The sequence below is a fragment of the Macaca fascicularis genome, chromosome 16 (assembly GCF_037993035.2).
Source record: "Macaca fascicularis isolate 582-1 chromosome 16, T2T-MFA8v1.1".
Lineage (NCBI taxonomy): Eukaryota > Metazoa > Chordata > Mammalia > Primates > Cercopithecidae > Macaca > Macaca fascicularis.
Window position 1 is genome coordinate 20,423,583 of NC_088390.1, and position 16,469 is coordinate 20,440,051.

General features: G+C 47.3%; 1 protein-coding gene across 8 annotated transcripts in view; it reads right to left on the minus strand.

Annotated features, from left to right (window-relative positions):
• Positions 1-16,469, minus strand: part of USP22 (ubiquitin specific peptidase 22) — a 43,261-nt gene that overhangs the window by 14,051 nt on the left and 12,741 nt on the right. For 4 of the 8 annotated variants that reach the window (XM_005583135.4, XM_074018836.1, XM_074018835.1 and 1 more), the window contains 5 exons: positions 14,601-14,733; positions 7,784-7,897; positions 5,814-5,915; positions 4,449-4,618; positions 2,237-2,384 (listed from right to left, as the gene is read on the minus strand). In XM_005583135.4, coding sequence (XP_005583192.1) covers positions 2,237-2,384; positions 4,449-4,618; positions 5,814-5,915; positions 7,784-7,897; positions 14,601-14,733 — 667 coding nt within the window. Of the gene's footprint in view, positions 1-2,137; positions 2,385-4,448; positions 4,619-5,813; positions 5,916-7,783; positions 7,898-14,600; positions 14,734-16,469 lie in introns of all 8 variants that reach the window. The other 4 variants (XM_065532890.1, XM_065532893.1, XM_065532892.1 and 1 more) reach the window with 1 other exon arrangement.

Here is a 16,469-nt window from a genome sequence, read left to right on the forward strand (position 1 = left end):
ATTCATATTCATGTGTGCGGATCTGCAAAGAAGAAACTTAAGTAGCAGAACTTAATTCATACGTGGAATACATATTCTAAATAACTTCACTAGACAGTGGGGACAGGGCACGAGGCCACCTGTATATATGTCACAGTTCAAAGACACTGAATCATGACAGAGGAATAGAGAGTGGCCATTTAGTCTTCTGAGAGGGATCTCAAATTCATGGGACAAAATGTTAGGGGACAAGAATATCCATACAGGAAGACGCAAAGAATGATGAACAGAATGGCCGGGCGCGATGGCTCACGCCTGTAATTCCAGCACTTTGGGAGGCCGAGGCGGGCGGATCACGAGGTCAGGAGATCAAGACCATCCTGGCTAACACAGTGAAACCCCATCTTTACTAAAAATACAAAAAACTAGCTGGGTGTGGTGGCACACGCCTGTAGTCCCAGCTACTCAGGAAGCTGAGGCAGGAGAATCACTTGAACCCAGGAGGCAGAGGTTGCAGTGAGCTGAGATCGCACCACTGCACTCCAGCCTGGCGAGACGGCGAGACAGTGAGACTCTGACTCAAAAACAAAAGAAAACAAAACAAAAGTCGATAAACAGAAAGATGCCGTGGAGGCCAAAAGGATAAACAACTGCACGTAACCAAGGGCACATGGCCAGGCCACCTTGCTAAATGGCTCTGGCAACCACGTTTCTAAACAGAAGAACCCGACATCAGACATTTCCAAGGGAATTCTGCCAGAAGCACGTCAGTGGTTTGGTCACATTTTTGGTCATATGACTATTTTAACAGCGATGCATTTTTGAACAAGTGATTTTTAGAACATCTTTCTGCTGCTTGCAGAAGGCTCTTCGTTATTCTGACTAGGTGCTTGAGATAACAGCGTAGTCGACTTCCACAGTGCTCTTTCCTCTCATAAATCATACTAGGAAATAAAACTCTACCTAAGCTACTAAACACTAAGTAACTTTCATTTGATTTCTAGGGTAAGAATTAAAAGGATCACGCAGTTTTTCAGAAGGAAAAAAAAAAGCACCAGAAGAAAACAGAATCCAGTCACATTTGACCAAAACCAGCCATTTTAGCTCAACTGTGGGTTGTTTCTGGGCTGTGATCTCAGAACCCATAGGGTGTGCGTCAGCGCCTAGCCCCGGCTGCACAGCCCTGAGACTGGTGAGAAGCGTTGGGAAGGCCAGCCCACCAGGCTGTTCAACTCGGTGAACTGTCAGAACAGGACTCTGTTCTCTAAAAGACTCCAAGTTAAAATTAACCGGTAGGATATCGCCTACAACTAGCTGTGCCAGCCCAGAAGCCACAGGTAACTCACAAGCAACCAGGTGCCCTGTTAGCTGAGGGCATGGCTTCTCAGAGTGTGGCATCTGAACCAGCAGCATCAGCATCGGCTGGCAACCAAGTAGGAGTGAAGCAGCCCTCGCCCCCCGGAGACCTGCTGAATCAGAAACGCCAGCACGGGCTTTAGGAAGACCTGCAAGTGACCAGCCCACTGTGTGAGAATCACCCCTCAGTCTCTCTGCCTGTAGAGACAGACTTCAGCTGCAGGTCTCTCACACTGGGATCTCCACCGTGAGGAGTGCTGAGGAGCCGATCTTGGCTGAAGTCATTCAGTCCTAGCCTCCCACCTCCAGCCCTAAGAGCTGCCCCCGCCAACTATCAACAGCACACACCTCTGAGAACCTCGTGAGGGCCCCACCCTGGGGCCAGGCTGTGGGACGATGTTGTGGGAGATGGCCCAGGCCCAATGAGACCCCAAGAGAAGCTTTGCTCGTCCTGTGTCCCAGCTCTCCGGCTATTTCAGAGCAACCACTAGTCCTTCTGGAGAGCCCCCAAGGGGAAGGAGACGGCTGGCTGAATGTGTTTGGGGGATGTCCAGAAGCCTCAGGCCTGATAACCCACAGGATCCCAGAAATGCCAAGGCAGGCAGGGGCCTCAAAGCACAGGCCCAAGAGGGCTCCAAGAACTTGCTGTTCACTGTGATGGGTCACTGAGGACCTGCCATACTGCTGGAACTACTTCCTCGCCTCTTAAAAACAAACCAGGAGGAGCCTCTCTGAGGTCATTAGTTATGGTGACCTCAGAAACAAATGACAACAAAGGCTACAAAACAATGGAACGTGTCACCTGTGCCCCTTTCTGCACGAGCGCACACGCTCGCTTTGCTTCCTTCCCCTTCGAGGAAAACATCCTGCGCTGGTGGAGGGCACAGAGCCCAGCGCCCACCTTTGCAGTGTCGGTGGAGCACGTCCAGGGCCGCGATGAGGAACTCGTGGGCATCCTGCTGCTCGTAGCCTGCCAGGTGCCTCGCGTGGGTCCACACCAGGTGCAGCAACTTATAAGGGATGTGAGGGGACCGGTGTCCGGAGTAAAACTGCCAGAGGGAGGGGAAAGGAAACCTTGTCAGGAATAAATGTAGACTCTGAACACAGAGTACACACAATCAAAACCTTTATCAGATGCCTACCATTGGCTGTGGTTCATTTGACACAAATGGTTCAATTTTACTTTTCTACTTTTTGCAAAGTCTATTTTTATCTGGGCTCATTGGACTTTTTGAGTCCTCATATGAATTTTTACCTTTCCACCATCTAGTTTTCCACATATAAGCCTAAAAGATGAATTATGACTTGCTACTATGAGATCACATGCAAATAAAAGTGACTCGATTTGCCCAATACTAGTTTCCTCAAAGCACCAGCCAAACCACTCCGGCCCATGGACACCAGCACCGCCACAAAGGGAAGCACATCACTGTGATGATGCAGAATTCACCAGCATCAGCCACAGGACTCTCTGGCTCTGAGGCTAATAGGAATGAGCTCAGGGCTTGCCAGCCAATCAATCCTCTCCACCAGCTCCATTCAGGACCCAGACCCAGCAGCACACCTTCTATCCCACGGCTTCCTCACCAGGTCAGACCCACAGAAGGGTCTTGCCTGTGCAAATACAGAATTCATGACAGTTTTATTCCTCATCAAAAAACCCCAAAACCATAGACCACCCAAATGTGTCTGAATTGGGAAACAGACAACCATAGCCCATCTACATAATGGAACCCAACTCAGCCATCGAAAGCACACGTCATGGATGCGCGCAAGACACGGGTGAATCCACCCAGTATTATGTTAAGTAGGGACAGCCAGATTCTGAAAGGCTACTTCCTGCATGCATCCATCCGTATGATGTGCTGGTAAAGGACACTCAAGGGACCGAAGACAGATCGGCGGCTGCCGGGGTCTGGGGACGAGGGGTTGACTTCAGAGGGGCATGAGGGAGTTTGGGGAGGTGACGGCTCTTCATCTTGAGTAGCAGCAGTTACAAAACTATGCATTCATCAAAACCCATCTATCTATACACTAAAAGGTGGATGTGACTGTAATTTACACCTTAACAAACCTGAGTCTAAAAACAATCTAACACAAGTAGCTTATCACTAAAGTCAGTGACACAACCACCCACCAACTTCCCAGCTGCCCCCTCCTCTCTCCTATTTGGGCCGTGCCCCCAGCAGTTATGGCACATTGCAGGTACTTTGAGGAAATGGCTTAGGCACAACCAGAGGCTGGCAATCTGTTTTTGAAAGGCCCAGGCAGTAAATAATTTCAGCTTTCCAGGTTGAATAGCCTCTGTCCAAACGCTCAACTCTGCAGCTGTGTTGCAGAGCTCAACTCTGCAACTCCACAAAAGTGACCAATGACCAGACATACACGAGTGAGCCGGCATGGCTGCGTCTCTCAGAGGTTACCAACAGAAACAGGCCAGGGCTGTTGGCTGGCTGCTGTGCAAGGCACCTGAAGAACAGGCACCAGCCTGGTTATTAGTTGAGGTAACTGAGCTGCTTCAGCTCTGAGAAGCATGTCTGAGTCATGGAGCCGGTGGGGGCTGAGGCGGCAGCCGTGATACGCCTTGCCCTGAGCGCTGCCATGCTCTGACGCCAGGGACAGACGTGGACAGGAATGCTACACATGCAGCCCACAAGAACTGCCAACGTGTAGCACGTAGCTCATGAGGACAGAGGCTCTGAGTGGGCATGCTTAGAGAGGCCTGGCAGCGGAGGAGACCCACATACCAGGGCGCAGGAGGGTGGCACATGCATGCCTTTCTGAGCCAGGAAGGTAGACCATGGAGGAAGAGGAATGGGGAGAATCACCCGCCTTTAGAGACAAATGTCACCCGCCAGGGAACTCTCTGCCACACGCCTCTCAAAGAGCTCTTCCTCGTTCTGAGTCAGCAGCCCGTCCCCCCAAATCATGTCAGGTCTTCCCTTTTTGGAAAACTGTGTTTTCCATAATAGACATGCATATTAAACAGTAACTTACTACAAAAGGTTCTAAATGTATCTCTCTTTATCAGGGTCCACCCTATTGAATTTTTTTTTTTTAAAGTGGAAACAAAGTAACAGAAATGCTCCCCTGCATTAGTCAATGGTGCTCACCTCCTGAAACAGTGAGGACATCTCACAGACCAGACAGGAGCTGGGGCTCTGCATCTCACAGCGGTGCCTGTCAGACAGGAAGAAGTCCCGCAGAAGTGGCGTGTGGGTCAGCGCCTGCACGATGCAGTTCATGAAGCACGTGTTCCCAAGGTTGATGAGCCCGCGCAGACCTGGACACAAGTCGCCGGAGAGCCAGGGTTACCCATGTGCTGAGCCACAGGTGCCGCTGGATCCCAGCGGCTTCCTCTACCTCTACGTACTCATTTTCTTTCATTCATTCATTCAAGAAGCCGGAAAACGATTAGGTATCACATTTTGCTAGTTTTTACGCCACTTCTACACGAACGGTATTGAAGAATGTCCACCACCATCGCCCCCTCCCACTTCGGCCATTGTATGCTTTGACAGAATTACACAAATATAGTTTCTACGGCAACAGGCCAGGTCAGAGTGGAGCCTAACAAACAAACAAAACAGCTTTTTAAAAATGTTCTAGGATACTTGGACACACGAAGGGGAACATCACACACCGGGGCCTGTCGTGGGGTGGGGAGAGGGATAGCATTAGGAGATATACCTAATGTAAATGACGAGTTAATGGGTGCACCACACCAAACACGGCACATGTATACATATGGAACAAATCTGCACGTTGTGCACATGTACCCTAGAACTTAAAGTATAATAATTAAAAAAAAAAAATGTTCTAGGGCCAGGTGCAGGGGCTCATACTTGTAATCCCAGCACTTTGGGAAGCCAAGGCATGAGGATCACTGGAGCCCAGGAGTTCGACACCAGCCTGGGAAACACGGTGAAACGTCTCTACGCAAAACACAAAAATTAACCAAGCATGGTGGTGTGCACCTGCAATGCCAGCTACTTAGGAGGCTGAGATGGAAGGATCACTTGGGCCCAGGATCACTGCTCGGAGGCTGCAGTGAATTGCGCTCCAGCCTGGGCGACAGAGCAAGACTCTGTCTCAAAAAAAAAAAAAAAAAAAAAGTTCTAAAGGGTATTCCCTCAATTTGTAGAAAATTCAGCGAACACTTACACTCACACACATTTCTCTCCCTGAAGATTACTGTGCCCAGCCTCACCCTGGCCAGAATCAACTTGAGTCCCTTTACCCACACAGACACCGAAGGCTGTGAGGGCAGGGCCACTGCCACACATCACTCTGCACCCCACGCCCACTGCAGGTCCCTGCAGAAAACAGGTGCTCAAGAGCTGGTCGCTGAGCACATCGATGAGTGACAGTTATGCAGGGCTTCAACACAATCATGTGGATTTACGAAACTCACAATTCTGTATTTACTTTTAAAGCCCGGAAAGAAACCCAGCTGAGTGATGACGCCCTCCACCCACCTATGGTGCAGTTCGAGGTGATCTTTCTCCTTTTTGGGTTGTGCTTCAGCAGTTCAAGCTCCCGTTTGGTTGGTTCCCAAGTTGAAAACTTCTCTCCAGCGCCTAAAGCAAGCAGATGAAGGATAGTTCCAAGTGCTATTAGCTACATTTTCACATCAAGTGTGCTTACGCATAAAAGCTGTGGCGCTGTGCTGTCTGTCAGGGTGCATATTTCAGTGGGCGACATCCACAGCACCACAGCTTTCTCAAACTCGACTGTGCTGACACGGGCTACACACAACACTTAAAGGAGCTTCTCACAGAGGGCATGAGCACGTGAGCTACGTTTCCTGCAAGAAGAAAAGCAGCACCTCCAGTCAAAACTACCCCAAAGCCAATGCCGAAACAGTTGTTTTTCAAATGTCTTCCATCCTTCAGCACACAGATGGCAGCATCAGCACCAACGGGAACTTACATGAAGGATTCTCCTGCAAACAAGTGAAATTGAAGGAGAGAGCAATGCACTTTTCAGCAAACTGAAATAGCAAGAACACAGCGTAGAGTTACCAAACTAAAATAGATCCAACAGTTAAAAATGTGCGTGCCACAAAATATTTAAAGAGAGTGGTATAAATGCTAATCGGCATCGTATTCCATTCAACGCATACCCTATGCACTCAGAGGTACTTGTTCCATGCCAACCAACATTTATGAATACTTCAAAATACTTTAAGAGACACATCATGTTGGATAGATGGAATTATAAAATGATTCTAGAAGAATTCCATTTTAATCCTGGACATACATTTCTTAGGCCTGTGCTTTAAATGCTCTGCACAAAACAATACACCCACACTTAGTCACAATGTTATTACATTTCTGAGAGTGTTCCCTGAGAAGAGGGAACACAAGTCAAAGACTGCTCCAGAAAAGACTTGTTAAACACAAGTAACTCTGCTCACTGAAAGAGCCCTTGTTGCTGTTCCTCCCTTCTCAAAACACTGCGGTGTGTTCAATGCAGAGTAATCAAGGCAAGAACGTAAAACAGGTGTCAGGTTCATATGTTTCCTTTGCCAACAGCGATGGCTTTGCTACTGGAGAGATCAGGTGCTCACCTGTCAACTGGGGCAAACCACACCTGCCACTATGTCGCTATCACTGTCAACCACTACGAGCATCTGTCAGAATTAAAAACCAAAAAAAAACACAAACAAACTCAGGGAAGCCAAGACGAAATAAATGATAAAGCAAATGTTTGCCCCTCTCCCTCCGTGCAGCCAATAACCAGAGCGTGTGGCCACAGAGAGGCAACAGCAAGTGCGAAACCCACACTGGTGCAAGAGCCACGAGGGCAGCTCACAGGATTGCAAGGATCTGACTGTGCGGTGGAGCTGCTGGGAAACTCTGTTTCCATGTGGTGGGTTCACGCTGTTGACATGGATTTAACATCACCCAAACAGTCCAGAGTTTTAAAACAGATTCTACGACAACTGATCAGAAAATAGTCTGCTCTCCTGGGAGGAAGGAGGTATGTTTACACATAACATTACTGCAAAGAGATCGCTTGCTAGAATTCAACAGAGCTGAGGGCAAACCACTCAGGGACGTCCAGATACGGAGTCGCCTGTCCCCGAGAGGTGTGACCTCGCCACACTGGTTCAGCCCCACATCTGCAGGTGCGCTGTGGGAGAGCTTAAGTACTGCTGGAGTTGTTCCCCTGACCCAGCTGCGGGCCCTGGGGGACCTGCAAGGGAACACCTTGGAAGCAGTCCCAGGCAAACAGGCAGCTATGCATGCCTCAACGCTAGTCCCCTCCCCTGCCGTGCACAGCTTCAGCTGACTCCACTGTGGGCCCTAGGGGAAGGTAGGGGGCCTGTTCCCACCAGCCCACCACTTCCCACCTAGCTACTTCTCTTTCTCCTACTGGGTCTGCCCTTGATGGACATGAGGGAACTGCAGGATCAAGCAGGTAAATTGAGGCGGAACCAAACCTTGCATTTTCCAAGCCTTCCGCTGCTCCTCCTTGGCGATTATTTCCATGTCTTTGTCGTAGATGTAGTCCTGGCACAGAAAGCAGTAGATGCCTCCGTACATCAGATCAATGGCTGAGGAGAGAAAGGAGGGAGGAGAAACCGATTGAATTAAAAACCACAGGGTAAGGCTGCAAGGCAGAGTTAAACACAGTGAGGTTCTGTAGACACTGACTGTCCATAGCACCTTCCTATGCACAAGTGGGGAAGCCAGTCCAGTGGGGTCTCCTATCCTGAGCAGGTGAGGAGCATGCACTGTGTTTGGCAGCTCACACCCAGGGCTGAGGTGTCTAAAAAACAGAGGCAACCCACACATACTTTTCAAAGCAGCCAATACTCCAGGATCGGGACCTCTGCCACCTTCTCTGCGTGGTATTTAAAACTGGTACAACTGCATTGGATATTTTCAGTCCTGGCCACCTGACACGGAGTGACTATGCTTCCCTCCATCTAGATTCCTGACACCATCACCATGAAGAATGTGACAGCAACTTGCTGTGACTTTTGTGATTGGCGGCATTTGCTACTCTTACCTTAAGGACAGGGGGAAAATAGTTTCTTATCAGATGACCTTCATTGACATCTTGACCCAGAGTTACCTGAAGGTGGGTCTTCCACCACAGTTTCTCAACTGCATCTTCTATAAAACGGGACTAATAGGCTGGGAGCTGTGGCTCATGCCTGTTATCCCAGCACTTTGGGAAGCCGATGTGGGCAGATCATTTGAGGCCAGAAGTTCAAGACCAGCCTGGTCAACACGGTGAAACCCCATCTCTACTAAAGTACAAAAAGTAGCCAGGCATGGTGGCACACGCCTGTAACCCCAGCAACTTGGGAGGCTGAGGTATGAGAATAGCCGAAAGCTGGAAAGGGGAGGTTGCAGTATGCCAAGATCTTGCCACTGCACTCCAGCCTGGGCAACAGAACGAGACTCTGTCTCAAAAAATAAAAATAAAAAAATTATAGTAATACTAGTATATTCTTTTTACAAACAAGAAGAGATACAATATGTATGTATGAATTTCAATTTTCTAAAACAGTCACAAGAAACTGTTCATAGTCGTTTCCTTCGAGGAGAAGTATACCTTTTCGTGTCATTTGAACTTTCTAATCGTGTGCATGTCCGGTTTTTAATTGTCAACATAAACCTTTATTTTATGGAAATATCCACTTCTGCTTTCTTTGTTAAAAGGAATAATTTGTAAAAAGTCAAAAAAAATAAAATAAAATAAAATAAAATAGGACTAATAGCTTGGGCTCTTCATTATTTTATTTATAAAAGCAAGTGAGATAAAGTCCTCTGAGTGCCTGAAAAAAGGTACTGTCTCCATTTAACAATTTAAAAACAACCGGGGTTGGCCAGGCGCGGTGGCTCACGCCTGTAATCCTAGCACTTTGGGAGGCCGAGGCGGGTCAGGAGATGGAGACCATGAAGGTCAGGAGATGGAGACCATCCTGGCTAACACGGTAAAACCCTGTCTCTACTAAAAGTACAAAAAATTAGCCGGGCATGGTGGCACGTGCCCGTACTCCCATCTACTCGGGAGGCTGAGAAGGAGAAAGGTGTGAAACTGGAAGAGAAACTCAGCATGGTGGCTCACACCTGTCATCCCAGCGCTTTGGGAAGCTGAGGTGAGTGGATCACTTGAGCTCAGGAGTTCAAGACCAGACTAGGCAATATGGTGAACCCCCATCTCTACAAAAATTAGCCGGGTGTGGTGGTGCATGTCTATGGTCCCAGCTACTCAGGAGGCTTAGGTGGAAGGATGGCTTGACTGAAGTGAGCCAAGATTGCACCACTGCACTCCAGCCTGGGCGAGAGTGGCAGACTCTGTCTCCCAAAAACAAAAAAGTGGGGGGAAGAGTGAGGCTTAAATCCACGCAATGTCAGACACCTGGGAAGCAGCAAGGCACAGAGGAAAGAGCAGGGACTGAGAGTAACTGGCACCAGCCCTCACTCTGCCACCTGCCAACTGTGTACCCTTCATCAGTTACTCCACGCCTCTGAGCCTCAGTTTCCTCTGCGGTAAGATGCTGATAGCAACTGCACTAGTGCTTCCCAGGGCTGTGTGATGGTTAGGTTAGTATATAATTTAAGTGCATCCCCAGATAAACAGGGAAGTCTTGGAACATCAGTTTTATTCTATTTCATGTCTTAAGCTACTATGACTTAGACTGTGGTAGCTCTTTGAAGTCTTCCAAAGCAGATCTGTTGAAACTCAAAATAGCAGTTTAAGATTCCCAAGGCTACCTTCTGCCCTACTCAAAAAATTCACAAAATGCCAACAACGATGTTAAAGTCCTGGTGGGAGCTGTCGCAGAGCTCAGCCATCAACCCTTTGCCACTTCCTGTTCATCAGCAGTACAGCCCCAGCACATGGACATCACAGAGAAATCCTGACAGAGACAAGTTTACAATAAGGGTGATGAGAATTTACAGTAAGGCCGAGACATTCTGTGAAAAACAGCCCACACATATAGCTGACAACAAAAACTCTACCCTGGGAAGACAGATCACCATTCCAGGGCCTACTATGTAAATCCTTCTAGATTTAGGCCTTCTTTAAGACGCCTTCACACTGCAACACTCCCACTGCCTAAAACCAACTGACATCCACAAGGCGTCAGGACCATTCGAGGGGAGAGGATATCTCTTTAACAAATGCTGCTGGGACAACTGTATATTCACATACAAATCCTTACCTCATACCGTATATAAAAATTAACTCGAATGGATCACAGACCTAAATAGTAGAACCAAAAGTATAAAACTCATAGAAGAAAACACAGGGGCAAGTCTTCGCGACCTCGGATTTGGTAAGCAATTCTTAGATCTGACACCAAAACCACCAGCAACAAAAAGAATAAACTTGGCTGGATGGCGGCAGCTCACACCTGGAATGCCAGCACTTTGGGAGGCGGAGGCGGGAGGATCACTTGAGCCCAGAGTTCAAGATCACCTTGGAAACATGGTGAAACCCCATCTCTACACAAAATACAAAAAATTAGCCAGGCATGGGGGTGCGTACCTGTGGTCCCAGCCACTTAGGAGGCTGAGGTGGGAGGACAACTTCAGCTTGGGAGGCTGAGGCTGTAGTGACCTGTGGCTATGCCACTGCACTCCAGCCTGGGTGACAGAGTGAGATAGTGTCTCAAAAAAAGAAAGAAAAGAAAAAAGAAACTGGACTTCATCACCATTAAAAACATCTGATCTTGTGCTTCAAAGGACACTATCGAGAAACTAAAAAGAACCTACAGAAAGGGAGAAAACATTTGCAAATCATACATCTGCGCAGAGTCCAGCATCCAGAGTATACCCACGCACTGCAACACACGCACACACTGTATAATGTGCATGTGTACATACAAAGAGCAACCACCACCGAACAGTCCGATTAAAAAAACGCAATGGATGTGAACTGGTATTTCTCCAAACATACAAATGGCCCAAAAGGCACATGAAAAAATATTAAACATTATTGGTCATTAGGAAAATGAAAACAAAAGCCACAATGAGATACCATTTCACACTCACTATGAGGGGTATTAAAAAATAAATGTTGGCAAGGATGTGCACAAACTGGAAAGCTTGTCCATCACCGGTGGGAATTAAAATGGTGCAGCCACAAAAGAAAAGATGGTGCTTCACATAAGTTAAGCAGAGTGATTTGATGACCCTGCCAGCTCACTTCTAGGTGTACATCCAAGAGAAATGAAAACATGTCCCCCTAGAATTACACATGATGTCCATAGTGGCACTATTCCTAAGAGCCAAGAAGGTGGGAACAACCCAAACGTCCATCAGCAGATGAACGGATGAAAAATGTGGTCTACATACACAATGGAGCGTGACTGAGCCATAGGAAGGAATGAAATACTAATCCATAACACAACTCGGATGAATCACAAATGCATGCTAGCAGAAAGAAGCCAGACACAAAGGGCCACGTGTTATATGATTCCACACATATGAAATATCCAGGATAGGCAAACCCACAGAGACGGAAAGCAGATTCCAGTCACCAAGGGACAGGAGAGAGCGACAGGCGGTGATCTGTTAATAGCGCATTCCTCTACGGTGCAAAAAAGTTTTGAACTAGAGAGGTGGAGGACACACAACACTGTAAATGTGCTAAATGTCACCAAGTTGTAGACTTAAAAATGGTTAACTGGGCCAGGCGTGGTGGCTCAAGCCTGTAAACCCAGCACTTTGGGAGGCTGAGGCGGATGGATCACCTGAGGTCAGGAGTTCAAGACCAGCCTGGCCAACATGGTGAAACCCCGTCTCTACAAAAATACAAAAATTAGCTGGGCATGTTGGTGTGCATCTATACTCCCAGCTACTCGGGTGGCTAAGGCAGGGGAATCGTTTGAACCTGGGAGGCAGAGGTTGCAGTGAGCTGAGACGGCGCCATTACACAGTGTGATACTGAGGTGACAGCTTCCAGATGTCCATAAGAAAACAACTGGATCATAAACACATCATAGAAGACAAAGGTATATTTTGCCTTAAAATCATCTCACTTCTTTTTTATTTTTTTTGAGTCTTGCTCTATCATCCAGGTTCGAGTGCAGTGGCTTGATCACAGCTCACCACAGCCTTGACCTCCTAGGCTCAAGTGATCCTCCCACCTCAGCCTAGTGAGTGAGTAGCTGGGACCACAGGCACACACCACCATGCCCTGCTAATTTTTAAATTTTTTTGTACAGACAGGATTTTACCATGTTGCCCAGACTGGTCTTGAGCTCCTGAGTTCAGGTAATTTGCCCACCTCAGCCTCCCAAAGTGCTGGGATTACAGGTGCAAGCCACACCGCTCCTCCCTCGTCTCACTTCTTTAAAACACAACAGAAAAAAAATTACTAGGAACAAAATCAGACACACTGTGGCCAGGCATGGTCGCTCAGGCCTGTAATCCCAGCACTTTGGGAGGCCACAGCCGAAGGATTGCTTGAGCTCAGGAGTTCAAGACTAGCCTAGGCAACACAGTGAGACCCTGCCTCTACAATTTTTTTTTTTTTGGAGACATATTCTCGCTCTGTCGCCCAGGATGGAGTACAATGGCCCGATCTCAGCTCACCACAACCTCCGCCTCCTGGGTTCAAGCAAGTCTCCTGCCTCAGCCTCCCAAGTAGCTGGGACTACAGGCACCCGCCACTGCACCCACCTAATTTTTTTTGTTATTTTTAGTAGAGACGGGGTTTCACCATGTTGGCTTGGATGGTCTCAATCTCCTGACCTCATAATCTGCCTGCCTTGGCCTCCCAAAGTGCTGGGATTACAGGCGTGAGCCACCGCACCCGGCCAACAAAAAATTTTTAAACATAGGAAGTCACTCGGCCTCCCAAAGTGCTGGGATTCCAGGTGTGGCGGTGTGTGCCTGTGGTCCTAATGAGAGGCTGAGGTAGAAGGATCTCTTGAGCCCAGGAGGTCAAGGCCGCAGGGAGCCAGGACTGCACCACTGCACTCTAGCCTGGACTCCAGACAAAGCAAGACCCTGTCTCCAAAAAAAAAAAAAAAAAAAAATTCAGACATACTTTTCGTGTCAGCCTCAGTTAAATCCATGGGTCTTCTCCTTTACTATGAGTACTCCTTGTAGAGAGCTGTACGGGACGTAGGTGCAGTAACCTAATGGACTCACACGTTGTTTCCAATAGGTCTTTCTAGGCTAACGCTTTTAAGAGAGCATCAAATTACAGAACTTCGAGGTGGAAAGGCCTAAAAATATCTTTACCTGGAATTGCTAAGCTCACATGAACTATTAGCTAAACAGGTCTCTGGCTTGGACCCATTGAAAATGCTATTCTGAAGGCTATCCTGCCAACTCCATCAGCATTCCAAGGAAAACACTACCGTGTAGAAGAAAAAACATTTAATGCACAAAGTCAGAAAACAAAGCCAGCCAGGTGCGGTGACTCATGCCTGTAATCCTTGCACTTTGGGAGGCCGAGGCAGGAGGATCATGTGAGGTCAGGAGTTTTGAGACCAACCTGGCCAACAGGGTGAAACCCCGTCTTTACTAAAATTACAAAAATTAGCCAGGCGTGGTAGCAGGCATCTGTAATCTGTTACTTGGGAGGCTGAGGTAGGAGAACTGCTTGAGCCCAGGAGGCAGAGGCTGCAGTGAGCCAAGATCAAACCACTGCACTCCACCCTGGGTGACAGAGCAAGAATCCATCTCAAAAAAAAAAAAAAAGAAAAAGAAAAAGTCAAGAGCACAACTGAGTTTTATGTAACTTCTAGAATATAGAATGAGTTTGATTTTGTAAGGCTGTGAAAGGTAAATTAATCTTGAGGCCACACACAGTACTAAGGGAGCCTTTTCAAGAACTGTGTGACTGGAAACAATGAAACCCATTGCTGAAGGCCATTGCTGAATGCCATAAAATGCACATCCAACCCCTCGCGGGCCTCAGGGACCTCACATTGCATGGAGCTCTTTCCTTATAAATGTTTGCCTAAGGTGATTCCTAACTATGTGTTTCAAAGGGTCTGATGTTTCATTAGCAGGGACAGTGTAACTTTTCACAGGAAGTCAGCTGGACACAGCAGGCCATTCACTCAGAACCCTGTGATGCTAAGACAAACTGGGGGCGCAATTCAGCTGAGCTCGGCTTGTCCCTTTCACTTCCCTTGCCAAGTGTGACCAGTGAGGGGCATGCGTTATTTGAGATAAATGACAAAGTGGACTTTTGGAAGAGTGGAACTGCAAATTAAAAATTGAACAGTAGCAATTTAGGGGCCACAACTATCCACCCATCCCAGAAGCTCGCCTCACCCAGGTTGTGCCGCTTTGACTTCGCATGCTCGTGAATATGCTTCTTTGTGAAACAGCCGAAGAAGACGCAGTAGAGGCAGGAATGCAGCCTGTTGAGGTGGACGCCACAGACATGGCAGATGCAGGACTTGGCCTGAAATTCAGAGAAGAGGAAGGGTGAACACTGTGTGATAGGACAGGGGTGCTCTGAGGAAACAGTCAAGCAAAGCATTCCCCCAAGACAGCTACTGGAGGAAGGGACAAGGGAACTGAATTCCATCTCCAAGGCTTATCACTCTAGAGGATCAGTTTAATCCTTTCAATTCTCCCAAACGGGACTTCATTGAGTTGAAAACTAGCTCCCCATAAGAAAACTCAGCCCACAACCACAACTGCCAAAACCCTGTAAGCTACGGGGATGTTCACACACCTCCTCCTCCTGATCCTGACGGGCACCCCAAGCCCAGCTCCCATCCCCACTGCAGGCCAGCAACTCACACCTAGTCACCCTTAACCCAGACGTCATTTCAGGTTTGCGAATCCAGGTTCCAGGACCACAGCAAATTTAGAAGCAGTAAGAAAAAGGGAGGGAGACATGAATCAAAGCAAAGTACAGAAGAAAGAAAAAGGAGCAGGGCACTATCAAGAAACAGACCTCAGAAACCTGAAATGTTAATCATGGCAATGATGAGCACAGTGCTAACCAATCCTTACACCCCCAACCACCCAGGAGCGCCACTGACTCACAATACTAACAGGATGTGTGAAAAGGGACGCCACTACTGCCAATATTTGCATGATTTGAGCACAGAAATGAGTAAGAAGACTTATTTATACTGAGTTTTAAAAGAATCCCTAAGTCCAGATTGATAAAACATATACACCTACTATGTACCCCTCAGATTTTTTTAAAAAGAAATTAATACTACACAAACACAAAGTCTTCTTCACAGAATTCCATCTAATAAATATCGTAGAAAGACAAAAATACAAGATCTTCATTTTATATTTATCATAGTAATAACTGATTCAGGCAAGAATCATCAGTGGATGCTAGAACCATTGGGTAAAAAATACTGTGTTGGCTGGGCACAGTGGCTCAAGCCTGTAATCCCAGCACTTTGGAAGGCCGAGACGGGCGGATCACGAGGTCAGATCGAGACCATCCTGGCTAACACGGTGAAACCCCATCTCTACTAAAAAAAAAATAATACTAAACTAGCCGGGCATGGTGGCGGGTGCCTGTAGTCCCAGCTACTTGGGAGGCTGAGGCAGGAGAATGGCATAAACCCGGGAGGCAGAGCTTGCAGTGAGCTGAGATCCGGACACTGCACTCCAGCCTGGGCGACACAGCGAGACTGTCTCAAAAAAAAAAAAAAAAAAATTTGTGTCATTCACAACTGTCAAAATAGTAGAAATGGCCCATATATTCATCAACAGATGAGTGGATAAACAAACTGTAGCATATACACAATGGAATATTAATTACTCCACCACAGAAAGGAGTAAAGTACTGACACACACTACAGTGCAGACTAGCCTTGAAAACATCATGCTAAGTGAAGGAAGCCAGAAACAAAGGATCACATATCCTATGAGTCTGTTTATATGAAATACTCAGGATAGGTAAATCCACCAACACAACTCAGATGGGACGTTGCCGGGGCTGGGAACAGGTAGAACAAGGAACAAATTAAAATGTTTTCAATTTTGATAGAGGTAGGGCAGTGACTGCACAGTAGTGTGAATCACAAAATGTTGCTGAACAATTCCTCTGAAACGGTTAATTGTATTATGTGAATGTCACCTGGATAGAAAAATACATTAAGTTACATATACAACTGTCCCTCAGTATCTAGGAATTGATTCCAGGATCCCCTCAGGTACCAA